General features: G+C 41.8%; 2 protein-coding genes across 6 annotated transcripts in view; one reads left to right on the plus strand and one right to left on the minus strand.

Annotated features, from left to right (window-relative positions):
* idua (alpha-L-iduronidase) overlaps nucleotides 1-25,543 on the minus strand; it is a 175,221-nt gene that overhangs the window by 45,019 nt on the left and 104,659 nt on the right. For both annotated transcript variants that reach the window (XM_063046515.1, XM_063046514.1), the window contains exon 8: nucleotides 724-940. In XM_063046515.1, coding sequence (XP_062902585.1) covers nucleotides 724-940 — 217 coding nt within the window. The remainder of the gene's footprint in view (nucleotides 1-723; nucleotides 941-25,543) is intronic.
* Nucleotides 1-25,543, plus strand: part of slc26a1 (solute carrier family 26 member 1) — a 125,493-nt gene that overhangs the window by 7,329 nt on the left and 92,621 nt on the right. The window contains exons 2-3 of one of the 4 annotated variants that reach the window (XM_063046504.1): nucleotides 3,869-4,061; nucleotides 4,782-4,861. The exons of 2 other annotated variants lie outside the window; for them this stretch is intronic. The gene's annotated coding sequence lies outside the window, so the exon portion shown is untranslated. The remainder of the gene's footprint in view (nucleotides 1-3,868; nucleotides 4,062-4,781; nucleotides 4,862-25,543) is intronic. One more of the 4 variants, XM_063046505.1, reaches the window with a different exon arrangement.

Genomic DNA, 25,543 nt, shown 5'->3' on the forward strand with positions numbered 1-25,543 from the left:
TTGGTATTGTGGTTCCGCTAAAAGTATTTATTAAACTGATGCTGCTGGCATAAATGGAGATCTAATTAAAGAGTTTTTGTGTATTTATGATTGATCATAGTTAAACTTTGCCCTGTATATACTTAGCCACTAATTGCAGATCAAAAATCCATGATATTTCTATTTCTGGTATACACATTAAGCTGACAAGTGGTGGTGGCCAATGCATTAGGTGATAATTAACATCAGATATCGTGTAAGGATTTGCAACAGAACTGATATATTAATCAAAATTCATGATATCTTGCATTCATCATTGATGCAGCATCAACACCAATGTCAATTTAATGGCTTGATTTTGTAAATATCTAACCTTGGCAACTAAGAACTGTAGTAATTTCAAGTATAAATAAATTTAATTGCTTTTTTTATTTTTTAGAAGTTGTTTTCATGTTCAGCTTCAACTGAAGCCATTGATCTGATTACTTTATGGTTTTTTGGCCACCAGCTACTCATTACCTACTCAGGTGGTCATCATGTCCAAGCCTTGAGAACAACTGTAGGCAAACAATGCATTTGTAGAGGCTAAACCCAATTTTATCCTCAATCCTTGCCCACCCAAGCACACCATCAGCAATGAAAGGTGTCCTAGTTTATTGTTTCCTTCCCAATCTGAGAAACTCCGGTGATCATCCATTAGTTTATTAATACAAGATCAGTTAACTCAGCTCAGAATGTACTTACCTAATAATGCCAACAACCCCATAACAGTGAGTACTGGTTTGCGGATCATCTGTACATGTGGTGGCTTTGTATTGTTCATCTGAAATCTGGCAGTAAGAGTCCTCTGTGTAAAGTAGTTTGGGTGGTAGTTCAGGAAGGCATTATCATTGCTCAGCAATGTGAAATTTATTGTGCTCTCTGGATTCGCAATTAGCAGATTCTGGTGCTGTGATATTACCTAGAAAAAAGCAAGAGAATAGCCTTTTGTAACTCAAAACATTTTTCACTCTGTCAAAAATCATTACTTAGACAAGGCAAACATTGTGCAAAACCTGCAACAGGATGTGATAAATTAAATATTGGTGTAAGAATTTTTAAGCAATTTATACTTGAAGCTGTAGTGCATCTAAGGGCCAAACTTTCCGTAGTTGCTTTCATTCTGCAAACCAATTGTGACTGGATCTGATCAAGGAGCATGGATCGCTGCCATGTGTCATTAATCATGTGACTAATTTAATTAAAAGTTTCACTTGGATAGAAGTATAAGACCATTAACAAAAATAAATACTTCTACAAAATGACATGCTGCTGTAGTTAACTGGCCCTTGAATCTTCAAACACAAGACATCTATTACTAATGGATTTATATGTACGGATGGTAAACAAGTGGTTCACCCTGGTGCAGTAACTATGTGAGCAATGAACAGCAGAAGCAGCAACCTCTCTTATTAGGCAGTTCCTTGGAGTTGAGGGAGAGTTGTTTCCATTGAACTTCTGTGGGTTCTGAGATGGCCGATAATGCCAATATGTGGTTTGATAGATAGCATGCTCCTTTTCCTGTTTACAGTGCGCTTCTGTATGCTCGCAATGGAGGGATTCAATGTTCTCAGTCACTAACCAAATGCTCCTTCTCCATTTTGAGCATCGCTAGCCCAAAGGTTGCTGGAGATATTATACCTTTTCAAGACGTCTTTGAGAATATCCTTGAATCACTTTCCACCTGGTAAATTCTTGCTGTGACAGAACTAGGAAGAGATTGTATGTCTGGGTAGTCAGGTGTGATGTATGATGTGATCTACCAATTGGGGTTGACTAATTGTAACTAAGGCCTCTTTGCTGGGGATGTTGGCTTAGAGAGGACACTGACCGATGATTGCTCTTGTGAGTGAATCTGGGCTATTTTACAAGATGGCATTGTTATACAGTGAACAATTTGGGTAAAGAACTTTTGTTTTACTGATACTAAATGCAAGACGTATTTTGTTGAATGCTCCAGTTGGCAGCGAGCAAAACTCCACTCTGAATTTTTGTACACTGACTTCCAAACCCCCCACTCCCCCCCCCCACACACACACACATAGTGTGTGATGCAGCTTGATGACTGAACTGGAACAACTTTGGCTCTGCAGTAGAGCCAGAAATGTAATGGAATATGTGGTGCTAAAGATTCTGGGGCCAACTCTCTGCCTGACCTGCTGAGTATTTCTAATATTTCCTGTTCTATTTCACTCCTGTCTCTGCTCATTATTACAAAGAAAAACAGCACAGTTAGTGCAATTTAAGCACTAAATTTATTTCACAAAACATGAAAAACAAGTAGGGGCATGGTTATAGTGCAAGCTTTCTAATCCTTCTAATTTCTAGGCCAATGTTTTCAATAGTTATTTGGATGTTAACAAGGATGATGGTTGAAAACAGGCGCTTGATTGTATAATGCGATTAAATTCCTGCCATTTCATAATGCAGACATCATTTAATCATACTGTCTGAAGAGTTTAATGACTATTATGTGCACCCATTGCTATGTGCGTTGCTGATTGGCCAGACATTCATATAATGTGGGGCAAAATCCAACCCTTCCTGTCTGGAGAAGCCGGCAGGCAGAATAAATCTGTATATGTGGTGTTCCCATGTCACAGAAAGTGGCAACTCTCTGTAGTTCTCTTTACTGAAGGCTTGTGGAGGCCAGATCATCAGGGGTATTTAAAGAAGTTAATAAAGCTTGGAAGATCATGGAAATGAGAACTTCAGTAAACTGGCACAAGAAAGGAAATGAAGCCTGGGGGCAGATCAGCCATGATGGAATTGCATGGAAGGCAAGAGGAGCCACCAGGCCTACTCCTGCTCATGGCTGCTTTAGCTTTTATGTTTTCCTTAATAAGATAGTGCGAGAGAGTAATGTAGTGGCTCTGATCCTCTGCTTTGAAGAGGGGCTGCCAGACATCCCACCCTGCAAAAACTCATTTCAGGGAGGTAGCACCCCCATCCCCTGCAGCCCCATATCCTCCCCCCCCCGCCCCCAGTCGACCTCCAGGAATGTATGTAATACTTTGTTTAGTGATTTTGCCTGATCTGTAAACCAAGTTGGGTATATGCAGAAAATGTGACATTATAATATATACTTATATTATCATGTTTATTCTATTACAACTTTAAGCAAGTCTACAGGGAGTTTGGCCTCATCACGTGGGACATCAATAGCGTAGCTCCTTAGCAGCCAGCTAGTTAAAATTACGTTAGCTACGCTAATGAATGAATGACACCTGTTAAACTCACATCAACATGTCTTTTACATTTTAACCCACCATGGACAATAGAAAAGTCACTGTTGCAAACAGTGCAGCGAGCAACACTGTCATTATTTTTGAGGTCGACTGTAAAGCCCGCCCACAGAGAAAACTGATATTTCTGCTTAGCAGGGGTCCCCAAACTTTTTTGCACCGCGGACCAGTTTAATATTGACAATATTCTTGCAGACCGGCTGACAGGGGTGGGGGGTGGGGGGTGGGGGGGGTGTTAATCACGACCAGAATATAGGTGGTAAGTCAACTGTAAAACACTCAATTTCGTTTCTAAAAGGGTTTATCTAACAAATTTAATGTTAAACACACAGCGCATATTTTCCTCGCATGAATATAGTGATAAGTCAATAGCATCATAACATTTTAAGTAACATTTGGACATTAAACACACAGCACATATTTTCCCCGTATGAACATATAAAATCATTGCAATGCACCAATATCACTGAATCAGTGGGAGCCCTGGGCTTGTTTTCCTGCAACAAGACGGTGTCATCGAGGGCTGATGGGAGACAGCGATACTCGAAGGGGGTTCCTTATGTCCAGTCTATTCTGCAATTTTGTTTTCGTTGCATTCATTGCAGAAAACTCCGCTTCGCAGTGATATGATATTGGAAATGGAAGAAATGTTTTCAGTGCTTTCGTGGCTATCTCAGGATATTCAGCCTTGACTTTGATCCAGAATGCTGGCAGAGATGTTATGTCAAACATACTTTTCAGCCCGTCGTCATTTGCAAGCTCGAGGAGTTGATCTTCCCACGCTGACATGGATGACGTGTGCGTAATTACCTTGCGTGCGTTCAAGTTCAACAGTGGGCGTAACAGGGAATGAGGAAAGGTGCAGCTGACTCATGTCGTCAAATCATATTGTTTCCTCGCAGCCCGGTGGTTGGGGACCACTCTTAGCACTAAGAGAGGCCAATCAGGATGCTCGCTCTCCCTCTCCCTCTCAAAAAAATTGCTTTCTGGGATATCGTATATAATTTCTGGATATCAGGGAGCCACTATCAATATGCGGGAGACTCCTGGAACTTCTGGGAGAGGTGGGAAGTCAGTACGATGATGCTTCCAGAACGGGACTGGGCAAAATTGCAAGGGTGGGAAAAAACAAACAAAAGATAATGAAATTAACTGCAACTTGTCAAAAATGTTGGTGCTGGAAGGTAGACTAGTCGAAGTAAGAAAGAGATGGATGGATTTTTAAATATTAAGATAGTCAGGAGTAACGTGAGAAAGTGGTGGAGGTAGAAGATCCATTGAATGCCGCAGTATGGGGTCCAAATGGCCTAATCTTGCTTCTGTTTACCACTTCTCATGACAATTTGCTGGAAGTTGAAGGCTTTTTAATAGTTTGTCAATGCCACTGATAGCTGAAGATAATTAAAGACCATTAAACTATTGAAAACTTGAGTGAATGTAATTAAGAGCACATTAAACACAAATAGTTAAGACAATTTAACTAAAGTGAAATAAGTAAAATACATGTGTTTCCTACAGAGTTGGTGGTCCCATTCACTGTTCCTACAAAGACCTGCTGGCAGAAAACTGAAGGGTCATATGGATCCAACCTTTCTTTGGTGAGTTGCCACTTTGTCGCTGGGCTCATTAGTGACTCCAGTGATAAGAGTATACTACTATGGTTATCAGTAGTATGATTCAGCCTGTATCTTTAGTTAATGGAAAAAGTGAATTGACCTTATACAGCCTCCAAATCCACATTGAATAAAAGTCCACATGATAAGATTATCGTTCTTTAATTTATAGTTTTCCCTGAGATTACAATTCCCAATTTGCAATGTTACTGCATCATCATATCTGATTCTCTGTATTAACTTTTACACTTTTCAGTGTATCTTGGTACACATGACAACAATAAACCATTATCAATATCAATTTTCATGCTGGAATGACCACTGTCTTTTATAATCCTATTTGATTCTGAAGTTCCAGCCTCATGGAAAATCCACTGAATCTCACTCACTTAATATTCTAGTTCTCCCCATTAGTAAGAAGTTCATATGTGGAACATCCCTAAAGATCACCTCTGTAACACTGCCTTCAGCAAATCACAGATTTTTTGCACTCAGCGGATAAGCTCCCATATTAACTGATAGGCAAAAATGTGAGTGGGCTCCTATTGGCTCTTCGCAGTTTTGTTGATCCACATAGACCCCATTATAACCCCTTGCCTTAACATGACAGGAAGTTGCTTCTTTTTGGGCAGTTCTTTCAAGATTATTTGCTTCCGCACTAGGTTCAGAGGGGTCAAGTGGGACAGATGTGTAATTTAGGAGGTTATATGCTTGGCCAGCTGTTTGTACATGACCCAGCATGCTCCTGTGTTCAAAGCTCTTTCTTCAACTTGAGTAGTGATGCTTCAGAGATACCCACTACTTGTTGAAGATATTGCAGTCTTTTTTCCCCCTCAAGGAGACTTTGAAGTGTTCTGTTGGAAAATCTCTTTGTGTGATGGAGTTCAGAACAGAGGAATTGCTGAGAGGTCTTGGTTTCTGCTGTGTGGTTGAGAATGCCTATGACCTGCACTGAATGAGTATGATCAAAACTACTGGCATTGGCCTGGGTGACGAACCAACTAATTTACTTATCCTGATAATTTCCAAACTTCCAGTAAGATGGCACCATTAGGTGGTGACTCTGTGTGCAGCACCGATGGGAATCAACAAATATTCCCATTTAGGACTACTGCAGCTGCAGTTCATGTTCACAGCCACGTGTACCAGTAAGCAGCATCATCTTAAGAGGTTTTAAAAAAAATCTATCGGTACTCAAAATTGACAAACTTTGGACAACAGACTTGGGTCACAAGTACAGTTCCCTTTTATGAAAATGGAAGCGAGGTCACTGTGCCAGTCTAAAAGTTTGATTGAAACACAGAGGCATTAGATTTCCTCTCCCAACTATCTGGCTGGCAAATGTATAGTCTCTGTAAAATAAAAGATTGCTGTATCAGAGGGACATCAGGGACTGCTGTGTACTTTGCTTTACGGAAACATGGCGCACACCCACAAGTTCAGATACAGTGCTTCACCACTCTCTGCAAAGATGGGACAGCTCAGTCTTTTAAAGGCTGAGGAGATGGAGTATGCCTTATGATTAACTGATCGTGATGCACAGCGTGGCAGTTCTGTCTCAGTTTTGTTTGCCCAACTTTGAACATCTAACAGTCAAATGCCATCCATTTTATCTCCTGACAGAGTTTTCCGCCATCATCCTGGTTGTGAGGTACATTCCACCACAGGCCAATATTGGGCAGGCACTGGAGGAGCTGAGTAATGTAATCAGCAGGCATGAAACTGTGCAGTCTGATGCTTTCCCCATCATTGTGAGAGATTTTAACCAGGCCACCTTGAAGAAGTCTCTGAATAACTACCACCAACATATCACTTGTGGAACTAGAGGAGCTAAAAATTTGCAGTTCTATGCAAACAGTGATTTGCTAAAGCAAATGAGCATTAGGAAAACTATGAAAGTTGAGCATGATCGAGTGATGATTGAATGGTTTTGCCAGCATCGGAGTGATGGAGTCGATTTGTTGGGCAGTATGATAATAAACCAAGCTAAGTTGTTCCATAAAGAACATGTGTGCGACTATAGAGAAGGATGGCTTCAAAGGTTTAACAAGCACCATAGAATTTCCGTGTATAAAGTGTGTGGAGAAGAACGGTCTGCAAACCATGAAGAAGCTACCAAGTACGTGGACAATTTTGCGAAGCTTATACATAGCAGACAAGAATGTCAGTCCTGAGCAGGTGTATAATGCAGATGAAACTGGTGATGCACACCTAGGAAAACATTAGCAACAGAAGACGAAGAAGATCCCACAGGATTCAAACAATCTAATGACAGAGTTAACATTTTGGGACACTCCAACGCAGCAGGTACTCACAGATGTAAACCACTGGTGATTGGTTAAAGTAAATGCCCTATAGCCTTGAAAGGTGTTAAAACTTACCCAGTAACATATCAGGCAAATAAAAATAGCTGGATTACCACCGAGATTACGTCAGAGTGGTTTGAAAAATATTTTGGGCCAGAAGCCAGAGCTCATTTCACATCTGTAAGGCTAACTGAAGATTACAAAATTCTTCTTATTTTGGATGACTGTTCAGCTCACCCCAAAGCTGAACTCCTGTGTAAGAATAATGTTTTTACAGTGTATTTACCACCATACTGTAAGGAATACTGTGCTCCCTAAAGGCCAAGTATCGCTCATTTTTCATGAAACACCTGTGAGATGAGATGAGGTGTCTGCTGGCAATTCTGTACAGACATTTATTAAAGAATTTAACATGATGGATGTTCTTTGGTTCATTGCTCGAGGGTGGGAGAAGGTAGAACCTTCAACACTAAAGAATGGCTGGCATAAGTTGTGGCTTGCCTTGACGTTTGATAATGAGCCTGAAGAAAGATTGACAATGATTTTATAGGGTTTTGCGTACCAAAGGAGAAAGCAGTTGTTCACGATTTGCTTGCATAATCAAAAAGTGCTACAGGACCTGCTTTCAAAGATATCACAAGTAGTCTTAATGAAGAAAATCTACATGTGGATGATTGTCAACAATAAAACATCTGTTGTGGATCTCCTTGCAGACTCGGAAATGATAGACAGTATTCTGAATGCTGATAAAAACACTGCAAGTGATGAGGATGGCAACAATGATGACAAAACTGAAAGATTTACTATTGACAATTTAATTGAGTTAAATGAGGCCCCTTGGGTCAGAGTGACCAGAATATGGTGGAATTCTTCATTAAGATGGAGAGTGACATAGTTAATTCAGAAACAAAGGTTCTGAACGTAAAGAGGGGTAACTTCGAAGGTAGGAGACGTGAATTAGCTAAGATAGACTGGCAAATGACCACTTAAAGGGTTGACGGTGGACATGCAATGGCAAGCATTTAAAGATCGCATGGATGAACTACAACAATTGTTCATCCCAGTTTGGCAAAAGAATAAACCAAGGAAGGTAGTGCACCCGTGGCTGACAAGGGAAATTAGGGATAGTATCAATTCCAAAGAAGAAGCATACAAATTAGCCAGAAAAAGTGGCTCACCTGAGGACTGGGAGAAATTCAGAGTCCAGCAGAGGAGGACAAAGGGCTTAATTAGGAAAGGGAAAAAAGATTATGAGAGAAAACTGGCAGGAAACATAAAAACTGACTGTAAAAGCTTTTATAGATATGTGAAAAGAAAAAGATTGGTTAAGACAAGTGTAGTCCCCTACAGACAGAAACAGGTGAATTGATTATGGGGAGCAAGGACATGGCAGACCAATTGAATAATTACTATGGTTCTGTCTTCCTAAGGAGGACATAAATAATCTTCCGGAAACAGTAGGGGACAGAGGGTCCAGTGAGATGGAGGAACTGAGGGAAATATATGTTAGTAGGGAAGTGGTGTTAGGTAAATTGAAGGGATTAAAGGCAGATAAATCCCCAGGGCCAGATGGTCTGCATCCCAGAGTGCTTAAGGAAGTAGCCCAAGAAATAGTGGATGCATTAGTGATAATTTTTCAAAACTCTTTAGATTCTGGACTAGTTCCTGAGGATTGGAGGGTGGTTAATGTAACCTCACTTTTTAAAAAAGGAGGGAGAGAGAAACCAGGGAATTATAGACCGGTTAGCCTAACATCGGTGGTGGGGAAAATGCTCGAGTCAGTTATCAAAGATGTGATAACAGCACATTTAGAAAGTGGTGAAATCATCGGACAAAGTCAGCATGGATTTGTGAAAAGAAAATCATGTCTGACGAATCTCATAGAATTTTTTGAGGATATAACTAGTAGAGTGGATAGGGGAGAACCAGTGGATGTGGTATATTTCGATTTTCAAAAGGCTTTTTGACAAGGTCCCACACAGGAAATTAGTGTGCAAACTTAAAGCACACGGTATTGGGGGTAAGGTATTAATGTGGATAGATAATTGGTTGGCAGACAGGAAGCAAAGGGTGGGAATAAACAGGACCTTTTCAGAATGGCAGGCAGTGACTAGTGGGTACCGCAAGGCTCAGTGCTAGGACCCCAGTTGTGTACAATATATATTAATGACTTGGATGAGGGAATTAAATGCAGCATCTCCAGGTTTGCGGATGACACGAAGCTGGGTGGCAGTGTTCGCTGTGAGGAGGATGCTAAGAGGATGCAGGGTGACTTGGATAGGTTAGGTGAGTGGGCAAGTTCATGGCAGATGCAATTTAATGTGGATAAATATGAGGTTATCCACTTTGGTGGCAAAAACAGGAAAACAGATTATTATTTGAATGGTGGCCGATTAGGAAAAGAGGAGGTGCAATGAGACCTGGGTGTCATTATACACCAGTCATTGAAAGTGGGCATGCAGGTACAGCAGGCGGTGAAAAAGGCGAATGGTATGCTGGCATTCATAGCAAGAGGATTCGAGTACAGGAGCAGGGAGGTACTACTGCAGTTGTACAAGGCCTTGGTGAGACCACACCTGGAGTATTGTGTGCAGTTTTGGTCCCCTAATCTGAGGAAAGACATCCTTGCCATAGATGGAGTACAAGGAAGGTTCACCAGATTGATTCCTGGGATGGCAGGACTTCCATATGATGAAAGACTGGATCGACTAGGCTTATACTCATTAGAATTTAGAAGATTGAGGGGCGATCTTATCGAAACATATAAAATCCTAAAGGGATTGGACAGGCTAGATGCAGGAAGATTGTTCCCGATGTTGGGGAAGTCCAGAACGAGGGGTCACAGTGTGACGAGAATACACATAAATTAAGATGTTTGTTGGCCTGGGCTAGCAACAGTGGCATCAGCAGTTGGTCTGCCACCTGTCCTCAGGGGAGGGAGAGATGAGGAACAATGAAGCAGCATCTGGAGATGTATAATGAAGGGACGGGAGAGAGAGCTGTCTAGAGCGGCTCCCCCCCTTTGAACCCTGAACTGTTTGAAGTGATGGACAGGCGATACCCCAGCAGGGGGATAAAAAGGGACAGGTTCGCTAAGGCAGGACACACACAACACCCGAGGTAACGAGATCCTGGAAGCGGTGCGCCTCTCACAAGTCGGTGGGAAGCTCTTGGACGGCTGCTCGGGGGGATCGGCCTTAAACGCACAGGGTGGAAAGGTACGATCAGCGGGAACCCGGTGTGTGTCCACCCTCGCTTGGGTGCCGGGTTCACTGCAGAGGATCAACCGCATCTGGAGGAGGGGTCACAGTCGGTGACCTCAGGTGACATCACAAAGGACCCGCCCAAAAGCTGCTTGTGAGCAATATCGCCGGTCTGTGAGTGGAAGCCGTTCTGAATGATCAGTCGTTCTCGTTCTCTCTCCCTCCCCCCACGTTGTCCATCGCCATGGCAACGATTACTGCGAACTGAACTAAATTGGACTGAACTTTGTGTCACGTTGAAATTGGTCATTTACCCCTAGACAACGATAGAGCTTGATTGATCCTGTTATCTTAATTCTGTGCACATGTGTGTTTATCATTGTTGAACTGTTGCATTTATTATCCGTTCGATTACTGTGTTGCTTGTTTCTTTAATAAAACTTTCTTAGTTCTAGTAATCCAGACTCCAACTGAGTGATCCATTTCTGCTGGTTTGGCAACCCAGTTACGGGGTACGTAACAACAGTTTGAGGATAAAGGGGAAGCCTTTTAGGACCGAGACTAGGAAAATCTTCTTCACACAGAGAGTGGTGAATCTGTGGAATTCTCTGCCACAGGAAACAGTTGAGGCCAGTTCATTGGCTATATTTAAGAGGGAGTTAGATATGGCCCTTGTGACTAAAGGGATCAGGGGGTATGGAGGGAAGGCTGGTACAGGGTTCTGAGTTGGACGATCAGCCACGATCATACTGAATGGCGGTGCAGGCTCAAAGGGCCGAATAGCCTACTCCTGCACCTATTTTCTATGTTTCTATGTTGTTGAGTGATTTAATCAAAGGGTCAGAGAAACATACCTTCATGACAGAACAAGAGCTAATAAATTTTTATTTAATGTAAGAAAAATAACCCAGGGAGAGATTAAATCACATGAAACAGCTTCGTCTGGATGAAACGTTTAAAAAGATAACCGAGAAGTAACATTCTTTGTAAGCACAGTAATTAATAAATTTACTTTTAAATTTTGTTAGATTAATAATCCTTTTTAAGCTTCTAGAGTCCATTTTTGTCATTATTAATGCGTGACCTCTCTTAATCCGGCAAGGCTCAAGAACTGAGGGTGCTGGAAAATCAGTGGTCAACCTGTACCACCATCAAGAATGCTTACTGTGCCTTACCATGCCCACATTTCAGAATGTCTGATCACCTGCCTGTACTTTTACTCCTGGTGTATAGACAGAGACTAAAGATCACAGCACCAGTGATGAGGACTGGAAGGTATGGTCAAGGGAAGCGGAGAAGTGCTTACAGGACTGCTTTGAGTCCGTAGACTGGACAGTATTCAGGGAGTCATAATTAAGTCTGAATGAATTTGCCACAGTTGTCATCGACTTCACCAAGAACTGTGTGGATGAGAGTGTGCCTTCAAGAACATATCAGAAAATACCCAAACCAAAAGCTATGGATGAATCAGGAGACTTGTAGTGTGCTCAGGGTTAGATCTATGGCATTCAAGACCGGTGATTCCGAACTATACAAGAAGTCCAAGTATGACCGTCAGAAGGCTATTTTAAGAACAAAAATAAAAGATTCTAATTGAGATTAAAGATGAAATGGGATGCATGTCAGTTTTAGTAGGGTTTACAAGCCATTACTTACTACAAAGTAAAACCTAACGTCATGAAAGGCTGTGATGCATCACTCCCAGAAGAACTCAATGCCTTTTATACACGCTTTGAAAGGGAGAATAAAACTACACCTGTACGAATCCCTGCAGCATCTGCCGACCCTGTGATCTCTGTCCCAGAGCTGACATCAGAACATTTTCCAAGGGGGTAAACCCTCGCAAGGTGTCAAGCCCTGATGGTGCACCTGGTAGGGCTTTGAAAACCAGTGCCAACCAACTGGCAAGAGCCTTCAAGGACATCTTCAGTCTCTCACTCCTGCAGTCAGAAGTTCCCACTTGCTTCAAAGGGGCAAGAGTCATAGTAGTGTGCAGGAAGAGCACAGTGAGCTGCCGTAACGACTATTATCCAGCAGCACTCACATCTACGGTGATGAAGTGGCTTTGCAGGTTAGTTATGGCCAGAATCACCTCATGACTAAGCAAGGACCCACACCTGCTGCAATTTGCCTATCGCCACATTAGCTCTACAGCAGATGGAATCTCACTGGCCTTGGATCACCTGGACAACAGTAATCCCGACATCAGGCTGTTGTTTAGTGATAACAGCTTAGCATTCAACACAATCATACCCCCAGTTCTAATCAACAAGCTCCGTAACTGTTCCTGAACATGGTGGTGTGGGTCCTGAGGCTTCTGTACTTTCTTCCTGATAGCAGCAGCGAGAAGAGACCATGGTGGGGGGTGGGGGGGTTGATCATAAATGCTGCTTTCCTACAAACATTTGTATAACAGCACTCTTTGTAGATGTGCTCAATGGTGGGGAGGGGTTTAACCATGAAGGACTGGGCCATACAGTTTTTCTGTTCACGGGCATTGGTGTTTCCATAACAGGCCATGATGCAACCAGTCAGTATACTTAGTAGATTCTAAAAACGCAAACACGAGGAATTCTGCAGATGCTGGAAACTCAAGCAACACGCATCAAAGTTGCTGGTGAACGCAGCAGGCCAGGCAGCATCTCTAGGAAGAGGTACAGTTGATGTTTCAGGCCGAGACCCAGGATGAAGGGTCTCGGCCTGAAACGTCGACTGTATCTCTTCCTAGAGATGCTGCCTGGCCCGCTGCATTCACCAGCAACTTTGATGTGTGTTGCATCTATAGAAGTTTGTCAGTTTTAGATTACATACTGTATTTTCGCAAACTTCTAAGAAAATAGAGGTGCTGTTGTGGCTTCTTTGTAATGGCACTTGCATACTGTCCCAGGACAGATCCTCTGAAGTGACAACATGGAGGAATTTAAAGTTGCTTACTCTCTGGTGGGGACTGGCTCATGGACCTCCGGTTTCCTCCTCCTGTAGACAATCACCAGCTTTTTTCTTTTGCTGACGTTGAGTGAGAGGCTATTGATGTGGCATGTGTATAAACATCTGCTGACCAAGTTTTATGTGCAGATCTATTAGTCTTTGTTTACAGGCTATCCCCTCAAGATCTTAGTCTGCCTCCTAAGAAGCAGAACCTTAGTGCATAGGTTCCTTCTAATCAGGGACATTCTCTCACCATTGGCTGCAGGCCAATATTTTCTCATCAAAGCCTTTGAACTGAAAAAGAGGATTCTGATCATCAGCAGTCTGTGGTTGCTGGGCATTATTGTGAGGAACTTTTTTCTGCAAGGCAGAAGTAAGTGTGTGTTAGTATGTTGCATTATGTCTGGGTGAGGTGCCTGCTTTGGCTGAATAGTTGGGAGGAAGTAGAGGCTCTGAGATTTTGTGTGAGGTAAGTTGTAGTGAGATATATAAATGCTATGACTGAGGCTGATACAACACATTAAGACTGTAGGAGCAGAGTCAGGCCATTCGATATATCGAGTCTGCTCTGAAATTCTATCGTAGCTGTTTTATTATCTCTCAATGCCATTCTTGTGCCTTCTTCTCATAACCTTTGACACCCTTACTAATCAAGAACCTTTCAAGCTCTGCTTTAAATATACCAAATAACTTGACCTACACAGCCTTCTGTGGCAATGAATTCCACATATTCACTACACTCTAGTTGAAGAAATCTATACAGGCCATTCAATATTTGATAGGTTTCAATGAGATTCTCCCCTCATTCTTCTAAACTCCAGCAAGAATATGTCAGCGCCATCAAATGCACCTCAGACATCAACTCTTTCATACCTGGAATCATTCTCATGAACCTCCTCTGGACAGTCTCCAATGCCAGTACATCTTTCCCAAGATAAGGAGCCCAAAACTGCTCACAATATTCCAAGTGCAGTCTGACCAATGCTTTATAAAGCCTAAGCATTACATCCTTGCTTTTATATTTTAGTCCTCTCAAAACAAATGCTAACATTGCATTTGCCTTCCTTACCAACTCAAACTAGCAAGTTAACCTTTAGGGAATACCTGCACAGGCTCCCAAGTCCCTTTGCAACTCTGATTTCTCAATTTTCTCCCCATTTAGAAAAAAGTTTACACCTTTCTTCTTTCTACCACAGTGCATGACCATACACTTCCCTATACTATTTTCCATTTGCCACTTTGCCCATTCTCTAATCTGTCAAAATCCTTCAGACTCCTTGCTTCTTCAACACTACCTACCCCACCCCGCCTCCACCTATCTTTGGATTGTTTGCAAACTTGGCCACAAAGCTATCAATTCTATCATCCAAATCATTCACATATAACCGAAAAGGTGCAGTCCCAACACCAACTCCTTCAGAACACCACTAGTCACCAACAGCCAACAAGTGAAGGCTCCCTTTATTCCCACTCTTTGCCTCCTACCTGTCAGCTAATCTTCTATTCATGTTAGTATCTTTCCATGGGTTCTTATTTTGTTAAGCAGCCTCATGTGCAGCATCTTGTCAAACAACATCCACCTGCATATTATTTAGAAACATACAAAATCTACAGCACAATACAGGCCCTTCGGCCCACAATGCTGTGCTGAACATGTACTTACTTTAGAAATTACCTAGGGTTACTCATAGCCCTCTATTTTTCTAAGCTCCATGTATGGATCCAGTAGTGTCTTATGAGACCCGATTGTATCCGCCTTCACCACTGTGACCGGCAACCTATTCCATGCACTCACCACTCTCTGCATAAAAAACTTACCCCTGACATTTCCTCAAAGAATTCCACCAACTTTGTCAGGCAAGGAAAGCATACTGACTTTGGCCTATTTTAACATGTGCTTCCAAGTACCCTCAAATCTCATCCTTAATAATGAATTCCAATATCTTCCCAACCACTGAACTCAGGCTAACTGGACTACAATTTCCTGTCTTTTGCTTTCCTGCAGTAAAGCTACAATAATCCATTATTATATTGTTCAGAAAAGGTGAAGGTTTTACATCTGGCTCACACATTCAATTGGCATCTGTACCAGGGGTTTAGAGTGCAAGACATGAGTGTGAGATTGTGCATGAGTGTGAGCGTGTGCGTGCATAAGATATATTAAGTCACTAAATCAAGGAATCCATTCCAAGATAGGTACCTTATTGATCCCAAAGGAAATGACAGTGTCACAGTAGCATTACAAGCGCACGGATATAAATATTAGAAGATAGGTAGAAAGAATAAAAAAGAAGTTACCACAAACAGTTTAAAAGGAAGGGGTGATCACTTCCCTGGATACAGGGTGATTCATTATAGAGCCTAATGGTGGAGGGTAAGAATGTAAGGCTGGAAGGTAAGAGTTTACTTAAGTTCATGCATCCAAATCACTTCAGAGCTCCGGAAGTTAGATTAAAGCCCAGTTCTGAAGAATCTGTAGCTTAGCTTGTGAGACTGAAGAATCTGTACCTTGTAACACAGGAAGATGCCAGGTATATTGATGTGTTATTGTACCATGAGTATGGAGTTAATGGGTTACTGCTATCCACATAGATAAACAATGCGAACTTCCCATGTGTTGTGTTTCTGAATTGGTCTTTCAAGTGCTTTTTATAGTTTTTGCTCCCTTTAAACTCACACGATTTACTCCTACATTTATTATACTACTGCGTAGCATGTAAAAAAAACTTAATCAAAGTGTGTTTGGATATTAATAGGAGTAACATTAGTTCATGTATTTGATTATTTTGACCATGCTTACAAGGTTATAAATTTTCCTCAGCACTGCATCTTGATCCTGTAGTCCTAATTGCTGAAGGCCAACGTGCCAAAAACTATTTTCCCCACTGTGTCTAACTGTAACGTCACTTTCAGGGAACCTCATACTTGTACTCTTACTCTGTTACAACATGCCCCATGGCCTTACTGATAAATGTGGAAGTTCTGTCCTCATTTGTCTTTCCAAATGCAACAGCTGGCACTCATCTGACTAAAACTCCATTGCTATTTTTCAGTCAACTTGTACAGCTAATCAAGATAATTTTGTAATTCGTGATAACCACCTTCATTATCTACAATGCTGCTTGTTTTATTGTCATTTGCAAACCTACTCACCAAGCCTTGTGTATTCTCATCCAAATCATTGACATAGATGTCAAATAGCAATGGGCCTCACACTGATGACGGGAACACCAGTAGTTATGGGCCTCCAGTCCGAAAACAATCTTTCACCCTCTCTCTGCTTTCTACCATCAAGCCAATCATTCATTCAATTAGCTAATTCTCCCTGCATTTCATGCAACTTAACTTTCTATAGCTGCCTAGCATGCAGAATCTAAGATCTATCTGTAGGATCTCACTGAAACAGTTAGTTGTCTTTTGGGAAACTGAAGTGCCAGCTTTGTCCCTGAATAGCTATGATCCAAGTATCCAATTCCATGGGATGACTTTAATGACAAAATGGAAACAATGTCCATTCTTGGCTGCAGTGAAGAATTGTCAGCTTTTTTCAATGCTAATTAGGCTATAAGCATTGTCTGGAGATCACAATTATAATAACAAAATGTAAGCATCAAGTTCGGACGTTACCTATTCTATGTCAAATGACTCTGTGTATAACTTCTCTTTTGGGATTCCAGTCTACATCCTTCAGGCATCCTAAGTCTCACCCTCCCATTCCTTTTACACTCGTGACTAATTATTAGTACATGTGCATTTACTGTGAAGAATGCAAACCTGAATTTTGATGACACTCTGTATGTGGCCCTATCTACCTTCAATTAAATTGCCGATTGTTCTGCTTTACAGAATTTTGCAAACAATTCTAGTTGTCTGAAAATCTGGTTCAGACCATGTCCTCCCACAGAACTGCACTTGGAATGGGGTGTGGGGAGGGGGGAGGGGGCATCAGTGATGGTTGTGGATGGGGTAGGGTGTGGGGGGGGAGAGGGGTCAATAAATTTTGTCCTCAATATGTTTTTGATCTATGAACTGAATATTCTCAATAATTTTTTTTGTATTTTGACAATCTTCTCTTCAATGACCATATATTGAACTTAATCTTTCAGTAACCTAATCTACTGTCTTTTCTGCACTATGGATAACACGTTATTGGTAACTGCCTTCTCTTTACCATTATAACTGCAATAAAGACTGGCTATGAGCATAAATAGGGCTTTGTGCATTTTCAGCAAAATTGTGGATTCTGTGCTGCCCTGATAAAATCATCAGCAGGTAAGTAGAATAGTAGAGCATGAAATATGTAAATATAGTACAGATATTTAATTCAATCATACATGAAATAATGTGCAACATAAAGTAGAGCAGTAAAGAATATTGTTTTGATTTTTACCCTTATTCAGTCTTTTTTTGTTTTGACATCTCCAAAAAAATCAAAATTGTTCCCAAACCAGTACTAGTGAAACTTTATCAAAAATGAAGTGCAATTGGAGAGATATAAACACAACGTGAGAAAGTCAGTTACCTGTTTAAGCGATTTGTGCCTTTTTCATTACCATGTGTTATTTTTCTCAATCACTTTGCCAGCTCTTGCAAACCATCTGTTAGACCTCCCACACATTCAAAGCTTAACAAAGCTTTGCCTTCAGAAGAAAAAATAATGCAAACCTCCTGCATTGATGCTAGTTCCGAATGCAAACAGTTTATAGTCAGTAATTTAAAGTGAGACATATAATAAGACTAGTCCAGAAAAAAGAGATATTAGACAGGAGGAATTGGAGGATAGACTCGGATGGATTTGCAGAATATTATATATATATATAAAATTTACTCTATTTTGTTTAGTGATACAGCACAGAATAGGTCTTTTTAACCCTTTGAGCCATGCCGCGCAAAACCCCCAACAGTTAATCCTAATCTAATGTCGGGACAATTTACAGTGACCACCCAACCTACTAACTAGTATCTCTTTGGACTGTGGGAGGAAACCAGAGCTCCCGGACCAAACATACGAACTCTTTACAGAACAGTGTCAGAATTGAACCCCAGAACACCCGAGCTGTAATAACACTGCATGAATCACTATGCTACTATGGCTCCCAACACATACACAGGTTGAGCACCCCTTCTCCAAAATGCTTGGGGCTGGAGGTGTTTTGGATTTTTTCCAGATTTTGGAATATTTGCATCTATATAATAGGATAGCTTGAGGAAGGGACCCAAGTCTAAACACAAAATCCATTTACATTACATATACAGATTATACATACACCCTGAAGGTAGTTGTATGTAATATTTTTAATAATTTTGTGCATGAAACAATAATGGGTACATTAAACCATCAGAAAGGTAAGCTATCACAACTGTGGCCACCCAGATGGACAGTCAGTGGCTGTTTGGTATTGACATCATTCCCGACTCTGACTTTAAGTGTTACCAGTAAGCAGTCTTTGTCTTACACTTGGTCATCACACATACTGCATGTACTGATACAGCTGTTCACTATGTTACATTTTCATCAGTACCATCTGGGCAAACTCACAATGAATTTTTCTGCTGCTTTATGATCAACAGACACTTTATCACCCCAAATCTTTGAAAATTTAATGCCGCACCTTTTCTTAAATTTCTGCAACTAGCCTGCTGAATATTCACAATTCCCTTCAATTTTCAGTTTGTTGATAGATCTTTGCTTGTTTCATGATATACATACTGTTAAGAGGCTGATGTTTAATGAACCAACGTCAGCGTGCTAAATGAAGCAAAAACAACAAGCATTGAAGCCTATGTCATCAAGAACCAATTAAGATGGAGTGGTCATGTTGCTCGGATGAAAGATGAACGTCTGCCTAAACAAATCTTCTACTCCCAGCTTAAAGAAGGCAAACGTAAAAGAGGCGGATGACAGAAGAGATTCAAAGACGTCTTAAAAACCAACATGAAGAAATGTAACATCGACATCAACAATTGGGAAACCAATGCCAAGGACAGGAAACTCTGGCAAGCCATCATCCGAGAAGGAACAGCAACTTTCGAAGCCAACAGTTGTGCAGAATTAGAAGAAAAGAGAAGAAAATGGAAAGAGAGGCAGCAACAACCAAAGCCTGATCTGCCATCTGGAATTACCTGTCCTGAATGCGGAAGAACTTTCAAAGCCAAGGCTGGACTTATAAGCCACTTGAGAGCCCATAAATAGATCAACAGAACGAAGACCATCATCCTCGACCTCGAGGGATAGCCACGACGAGAAAGAGGCGTGATTGAGATCTTCATTTTTCACTTTATGCAGTGTTTTTCTACTTTTCATTAATTTCTGTTGATTACTTTCAGCATAGAACAGTTTGTCCTTTTGTTTCTTCAGGTCATAGATGGTGGACGTTCCAAAGCTATACTCCTCTGTCAGATGCTTCACACTTACACTGTTGTCAAGCTTTTCACAACAACTTGACTTTCTGTGTTATAGATAAACATAAATGTTTTTCTTTTCACTATTACCCAGGGGTAACTGCAGGCCTTTTTGACATTTTCAACAAAAAGACATCTTCACAACATGAAGCAGAGAATAAGAACAAAACACACGTTAATCGCTGCAAATAATGCACAAAGGTCTGCCTAAGATGACTGTTGAAAACAACCAGTGCCTTGGTGTCAACAGGGCTCCACTCTGGGTATGTGAGGTCACTTCTCAGAAAAGTCTGTGGTGCGCAGAGACCTGTGCATCATCTGGCAAACTTCTTAGCTCCTTGTGAAATTTTCCAATTGTGGCATCATATTAGCGCTGAAAAAAATTTGGATTTCGGCTCAGCACAGTACCTTTGCTGTTCCTAGTAGTGCACTCTTCCGGACCAAGATCTCAGATGTTGTTCCCCGGATTTGTTGGAGCCACTCTCCCAGTCCAGGTGTCAGAGCTCCAAGTGTTCCTATCACCACTGGGATTACTCTGGCTTTAACCTTCCACATCCTCTCTATCTGCTCTTTCAAGCCCTGGTATTTCTCCAGCTTCTCATATTCTTTCTTCCTGATGTTACCGTCATTCGGGATTGCCATATCTATTACTATTGCCTTCTTTTGTTCCTTGTCCAGTATTACTGTCTGGTTGGTTGGTCAGTACCTGCTTATCGGTCTGTACTTGGAAGTCCCACAGGACCTTAGCTCTGTCACTCTCCACCTCCTTCTTGGATGTTTCCCATTTGGACTTGGGAGTGTCCAATCCATACTCAGCGCAGATGTTCCTGTACACAATTCCTGCAACTTGGTTGTGCTGTTCAGTGTATGCTGTCCCTGCCTGCATCTTGCACCTTGCTACTGCATGCTGGATGGTTTTAGTAGATTCCTTGTACAATCTGCATCTTTAGTCTTGTCTGGTATGATAGACCCCTGCTTCTATAGCTTTTGTGCTCAGTGCCTCTTTTTGTGCAGCCATGAGCAGCATATACATGTATAATTAAATTCATGGAGTAGGAAAAATAAAATTGTGGAGCTATATGCACAAATAAACCACAGGGAATTGTAATGGTAATGGAGAATTGATTCAAAAGAATTCATGAAAAATGTGGAGGTTGACAAAATGGTGGTCATTGTAGGGTGGTGGGAAAGTGATGTTTTCCAATCAAAGCTGCTATTACAGGATGTTCTTAAGCGTTAAAAAACAGGATCTATTTGGTTAAAATAACAAGCAACAGGGAAGGTATTGTGCTGTGCTAAGTAAGGTTAATAATTATGGGGAAGGAGCTACAGGAACAAAATAGGACGTTCAAATTTGGAACTTTCTGAGTGACTAAAATGAAATATACATGGCACTATGGAGAACAGTGTGGGCACATGGCCAAGTGGTTAAGGTATTGGACTAGCGACCTGAAGGTCATGAGTTTGAGCCCCAGCCAAGGCAACGTGTTGTGTCCTTGAGCAAGGCACTTAATCACACATTGCTCTGCGATGATACCGGGGTCAAGCTGTATGGGTCCTAATGCCCTTCCCTTGGACAACATTGGTGTCGTGGAGGGGGGAGACTTGCAGCATGGGCAACTGCTGGTCTTCCATACAACCTTGCCCAGGCCTGCGCACTGGAGAGTGAAGACTTTCCAGGCGCAGATCCATGGTCTCGCAAGACTAATGGATGCCTTTACTTTATGGAGAACAAAGCTGAATACAGTGAGTAGAAAGGGGAACAGGAAGTGCAAATTAGGGAGCAAAGAGAATGTATGAGAATTAGATTGAATACCCTTTTCCTTATGTTATCACTCACAGGAAAAATGGACCTGATAAAGCCCACAAAGACAACTGATAGATAATTCCAAAATTTGAAAGTATCATTGAAATATGGGGGGTAATAACATGGTCCTGGGGGGTACTGAAAACGGATAGAGTGAGTGGATGCATGGCAAATAAGAATGTACAAAGCCCATTTCCAGAAAAGTTGGGATATTTTCCAAAATGCAATAAAACCAAAAATCTGTGATATGTTAATTCATGTGAATCTTTATTTAACTCACAAAAGTACAAAGAAAAGATTTTCAATAGTTTTACTGACCAACTTAATTGTATTTTGTAAACATACACAAATTTAGAATTTGATGGCTGCAACACATTCAACAAAAGTTGGGACAGAGTTAAAATAAGATTGAAAAGTGCACAGAATATTCAAGTATCAGTTCAAAAGGAACATTTCTCAACGCAAGATTGCAGAGAATTTAGGTCTTTTAACATCTACTGTACATAATATTGTGAAAAGATTCAGAGAATTCAGAGACATCTCAGTGCGTAAAGGGCAAGGTCGGAAACCACTGTTGAATGCGCATGATCTTCGAGCCCTCAGGCGGCACTTCCTAAGAAACCGTCATGCTCCTGTGACAATTATAGCCACCTGGGCTCGGGAGTACTTTGGAAAACCATTGTCACTCAGCACAGTCCGTCGCTACATCCAGAAATGCAACTTGAATCTGTATTACGCAAGGAGGAAGCCATACATCAACTCTATACAGAAACGCTGGCGAGTTCTCTGGGCCCGAGCTCATCTCAGATGGACCGAAAGACTGTGGAACCGTGTGCTGTGGTCAGATGAGTCCACATTTCAGCTAGTTTTCGGAAAAAATGGGCGTCGAGTTCTCCGTGCCAAAGATGAAAACGACCATCCAGATTGTTATCAGCGAAAGGTGCAAAAGCCAGCATCTGTGATGGTATGGGGGTGCATCAGTGCCCACGGCATGGGTGAGTTGCATGTATGTGAAGGTACCATTGACTCTGAGGCGTATATTAGGATTTTAGAGAGACATATGTTGCCATCAAGGTGACGTCTCTTCCCGGGACGTCCATGCTTATTTCAGCAGGACAGTGCCAGACCACATTCTGCACAGGCTACAACAGCGTGGTTTTGTAGACACAGAGTGTGTGTGCTTGACTGGCCTGCTGCCAGTCCAGATCTATCTCCTATTGAAAATGTATGGCGCATCATGAAGAGGAGAATCAGACAACGGAGACCACGGACTGTTGAGCAGCTGAAGTCTTACATCAAGCAAGAAAGGACAAAATTTCCAATTGCAAATCTACTACAATTAGTATCCTCAGTTCCAAAACAATTAAAAAGTGTTATTAAAAGGAAAGGTGATGTAACACAATGGTAAACATGCCTCTGTCCCAACTTTTGTTGGGTGTGTTGCAGCCATCAAATTCTAAATTTGTGTATGTTTACAAAACACAATTAAGTTGGTCAGTAAAACTATTGAAAATCTTTTTTTGACTGTACCTCTTCCTAGAGATGCTGCCTGGCCTGCTGCATTCACCAGCAACTTTTATGTGTGTTGCTTGAATTTCCAGCATCTGCAGAATTCCTGTTGTTTGCGTTTTGAAAATCTTTTCTTTGTACTTTTGTCAGTTAAATAAAGGTTCATGTGAATTAACATATCACAGATTTTTGTTTCTATTGCATTTTGGAAAATATCCCAACTTTTCTGGAAATGGGGTTTGTATGTACAGGAGAGGGACAGAATACAAAAGCAAGTTATATGTGCTTGCTATTACCAATTGGCCATCAGTTGGACTATTGTGTTCAATTCTATGAACCATGCCATATGACCTTTGAGCGTGTTTTTATTAGAATGCAAGATGCAGATTACCTGAAGAGATTTGTGAAAAAGGGCTTATTATCATGTGAAAAGAAAACACCTTTAGCTCCTTCTGGTTAAAGAGCTTAAGGTCCTGCCTGTTTTAAGAATTTTTGTATAGCAGCCAGACTATGAACATATTTGTCATTTTTTCTGGGTTCTCAGATCTGCTTAGGCATCTTAAGAGGTGCTACGCTTCGAAGAACCATTTCTACCTGTCACCCACTTGCTTCTCTCCTAACTCTACCCGTTCTCTGCCCACACCTTGATCCTTATGCCCATCACAGAGAGTCATAGAACACTTCAGCACAGAAAAAGACCCTTCAGCCCATCTAGACAGTGCTAAACCATTAATCTGCCTAGGTCCCATCAATCTGCACCCGCACCACAACCCTCCACACTCCTCCCATCCAATTATCTATCCAATTATCTCCTAAATGTTGAAATTGACCCCACATCCACCAGTTCTGCTAGTAGCACGTTCTACACACTCACCACCCCGAGTGAAGACATTGCCCTCATGTTACCCTGAAAGATTTCACTTTCATCCCTAACTCTTGACCTCTAGTTGTAGTCCCACCCAATCAGTGGAAAAAGCCTGCTTGCATTTACCCTACCTATACACACCCACCCCATAATATTGCATACCTCTATCAAATCGTTCCTCAATCTTCTACATTCTAGGGAATAAACTCCTAACCCACTCAGCTTTTTTCTATAACTCAGGTCCACAAGTCCCAGCAACATCCTTGTAAATTTTCTCTGCACTCTTTCAATCTTATTCACATCTTTCCTATAGGTAGGTGACCAAATCTGGACACAATACTCTAAATTAGGCCTCACCATCACCTTACGCAATTTCAACATTACATCCCAACTCTTGTACCCAGTAACACACATCAAAGTTGCTGGTGAACGCAGCGTTCACCAGCAACTTTGATGTGTGTTGCTTGAATTTCCAGCATCTGCAGAATTCCTGTTGTTCTTGTATCCAGTACATTGATTTATGAAGGCCAATGTGTCAAAAGCTTTCTTTATGACCATATTTACCTGTGATCCCACTTTCATTGAACTATGGGCCTGTATTCCCAAATTCCTCCTCAGTATCCTACTGCTCACCATGTAAGAATGGCCCTCGTTTGTCCTCCCAAAATGCAACACCTTGCACTTGCCTGCATCAAATTCCATCTGCCATTTTTCAGCCCATTTTTCCAGCTTGTCCAGATCTTGCTGCAAGCTTTGATAGTCTTCCTCTCTGTTCACTACACCCCAATATTGGTCATCTGCAAACTTGTCAATTCAGTTTACCACATTATAATCCAGATTGTTGACAAAGATGACAAACTACAACAGACCCAGCACCGATCCCTGTGGTACATCATTAGCCATAGGCCTCTAGTCAAAGAGGCAACAATCTACTACACTCAAGCAACACACATCAAAGTTGCTGGTGAACGCAGCAGGCCAGGCAGCATCTGTAGGAAGAGGTGCAGTCGACGTTTCAGGCTGAGACCCTTCGTCAGGACTAACTGAAGGAAGAGTGAGTAAGGGATTTGAAAGTGGGAGGGGGAGGGGGAGATCCAAAATGATAGGAGAAGACAGGAGGGGGAGGGATAGAGCCAAGAGCTGGACAGGTGATAGGCAAAAGGGGATACAAGAGGATCATGGGACAGGAGGTCTGGGAAGAAAGACAGTGGGGGGGGGGGACCCAGAGGATGGGCAAGAGGTATATTCAGAGGGACAGAGGGAGAAAAAGGAGAGTGAGAGAAAGAATGTGTGCATAAAAATAAGTAACAGATGGGGTACGAGGGGGAGGTGGGGCCTTAGCGGAAGTTAGAGAAGTCGGTGTTCATGCCATCAGGTTGGAGGCTACCCCCCCCCCATCTTTCTTCCCGGACCTCCTGTCCCATGATCCTCTCGTATCCCCTTTTGCCAATCACCTGTCCAGCTCTTGGCTCTATCCCTCCCCCTCCTGTCTTCTCCTATCATTTTGGATCTCCCCCTCCCCCTCCAACTTTCAAATCCCTTACTCACTCTTCCTTCAGTTAGTCCTGACGAAGGGTCTCGGCCTGAAACGTCGACTGCACCTCTTCCTACAGATGCTGCCTGGCCTGCTGCGTTCACCAGCAACTT

This window comes from Mobula hypostoma, chromosome 4 (genome assembly GCF_963921235.1).
Source record: "Mobula hypostoma chromosome 4, sMobHyp1.1, whole genome shotgun sequence".
NCBI classification, from domain to species: domain Eukaryota; kingdom Metazoa; phylum Chordata; class Chondrichthyes; order Myliobatiformes; family Myliobatidae; genus Mobula; species Mobula hypostoma.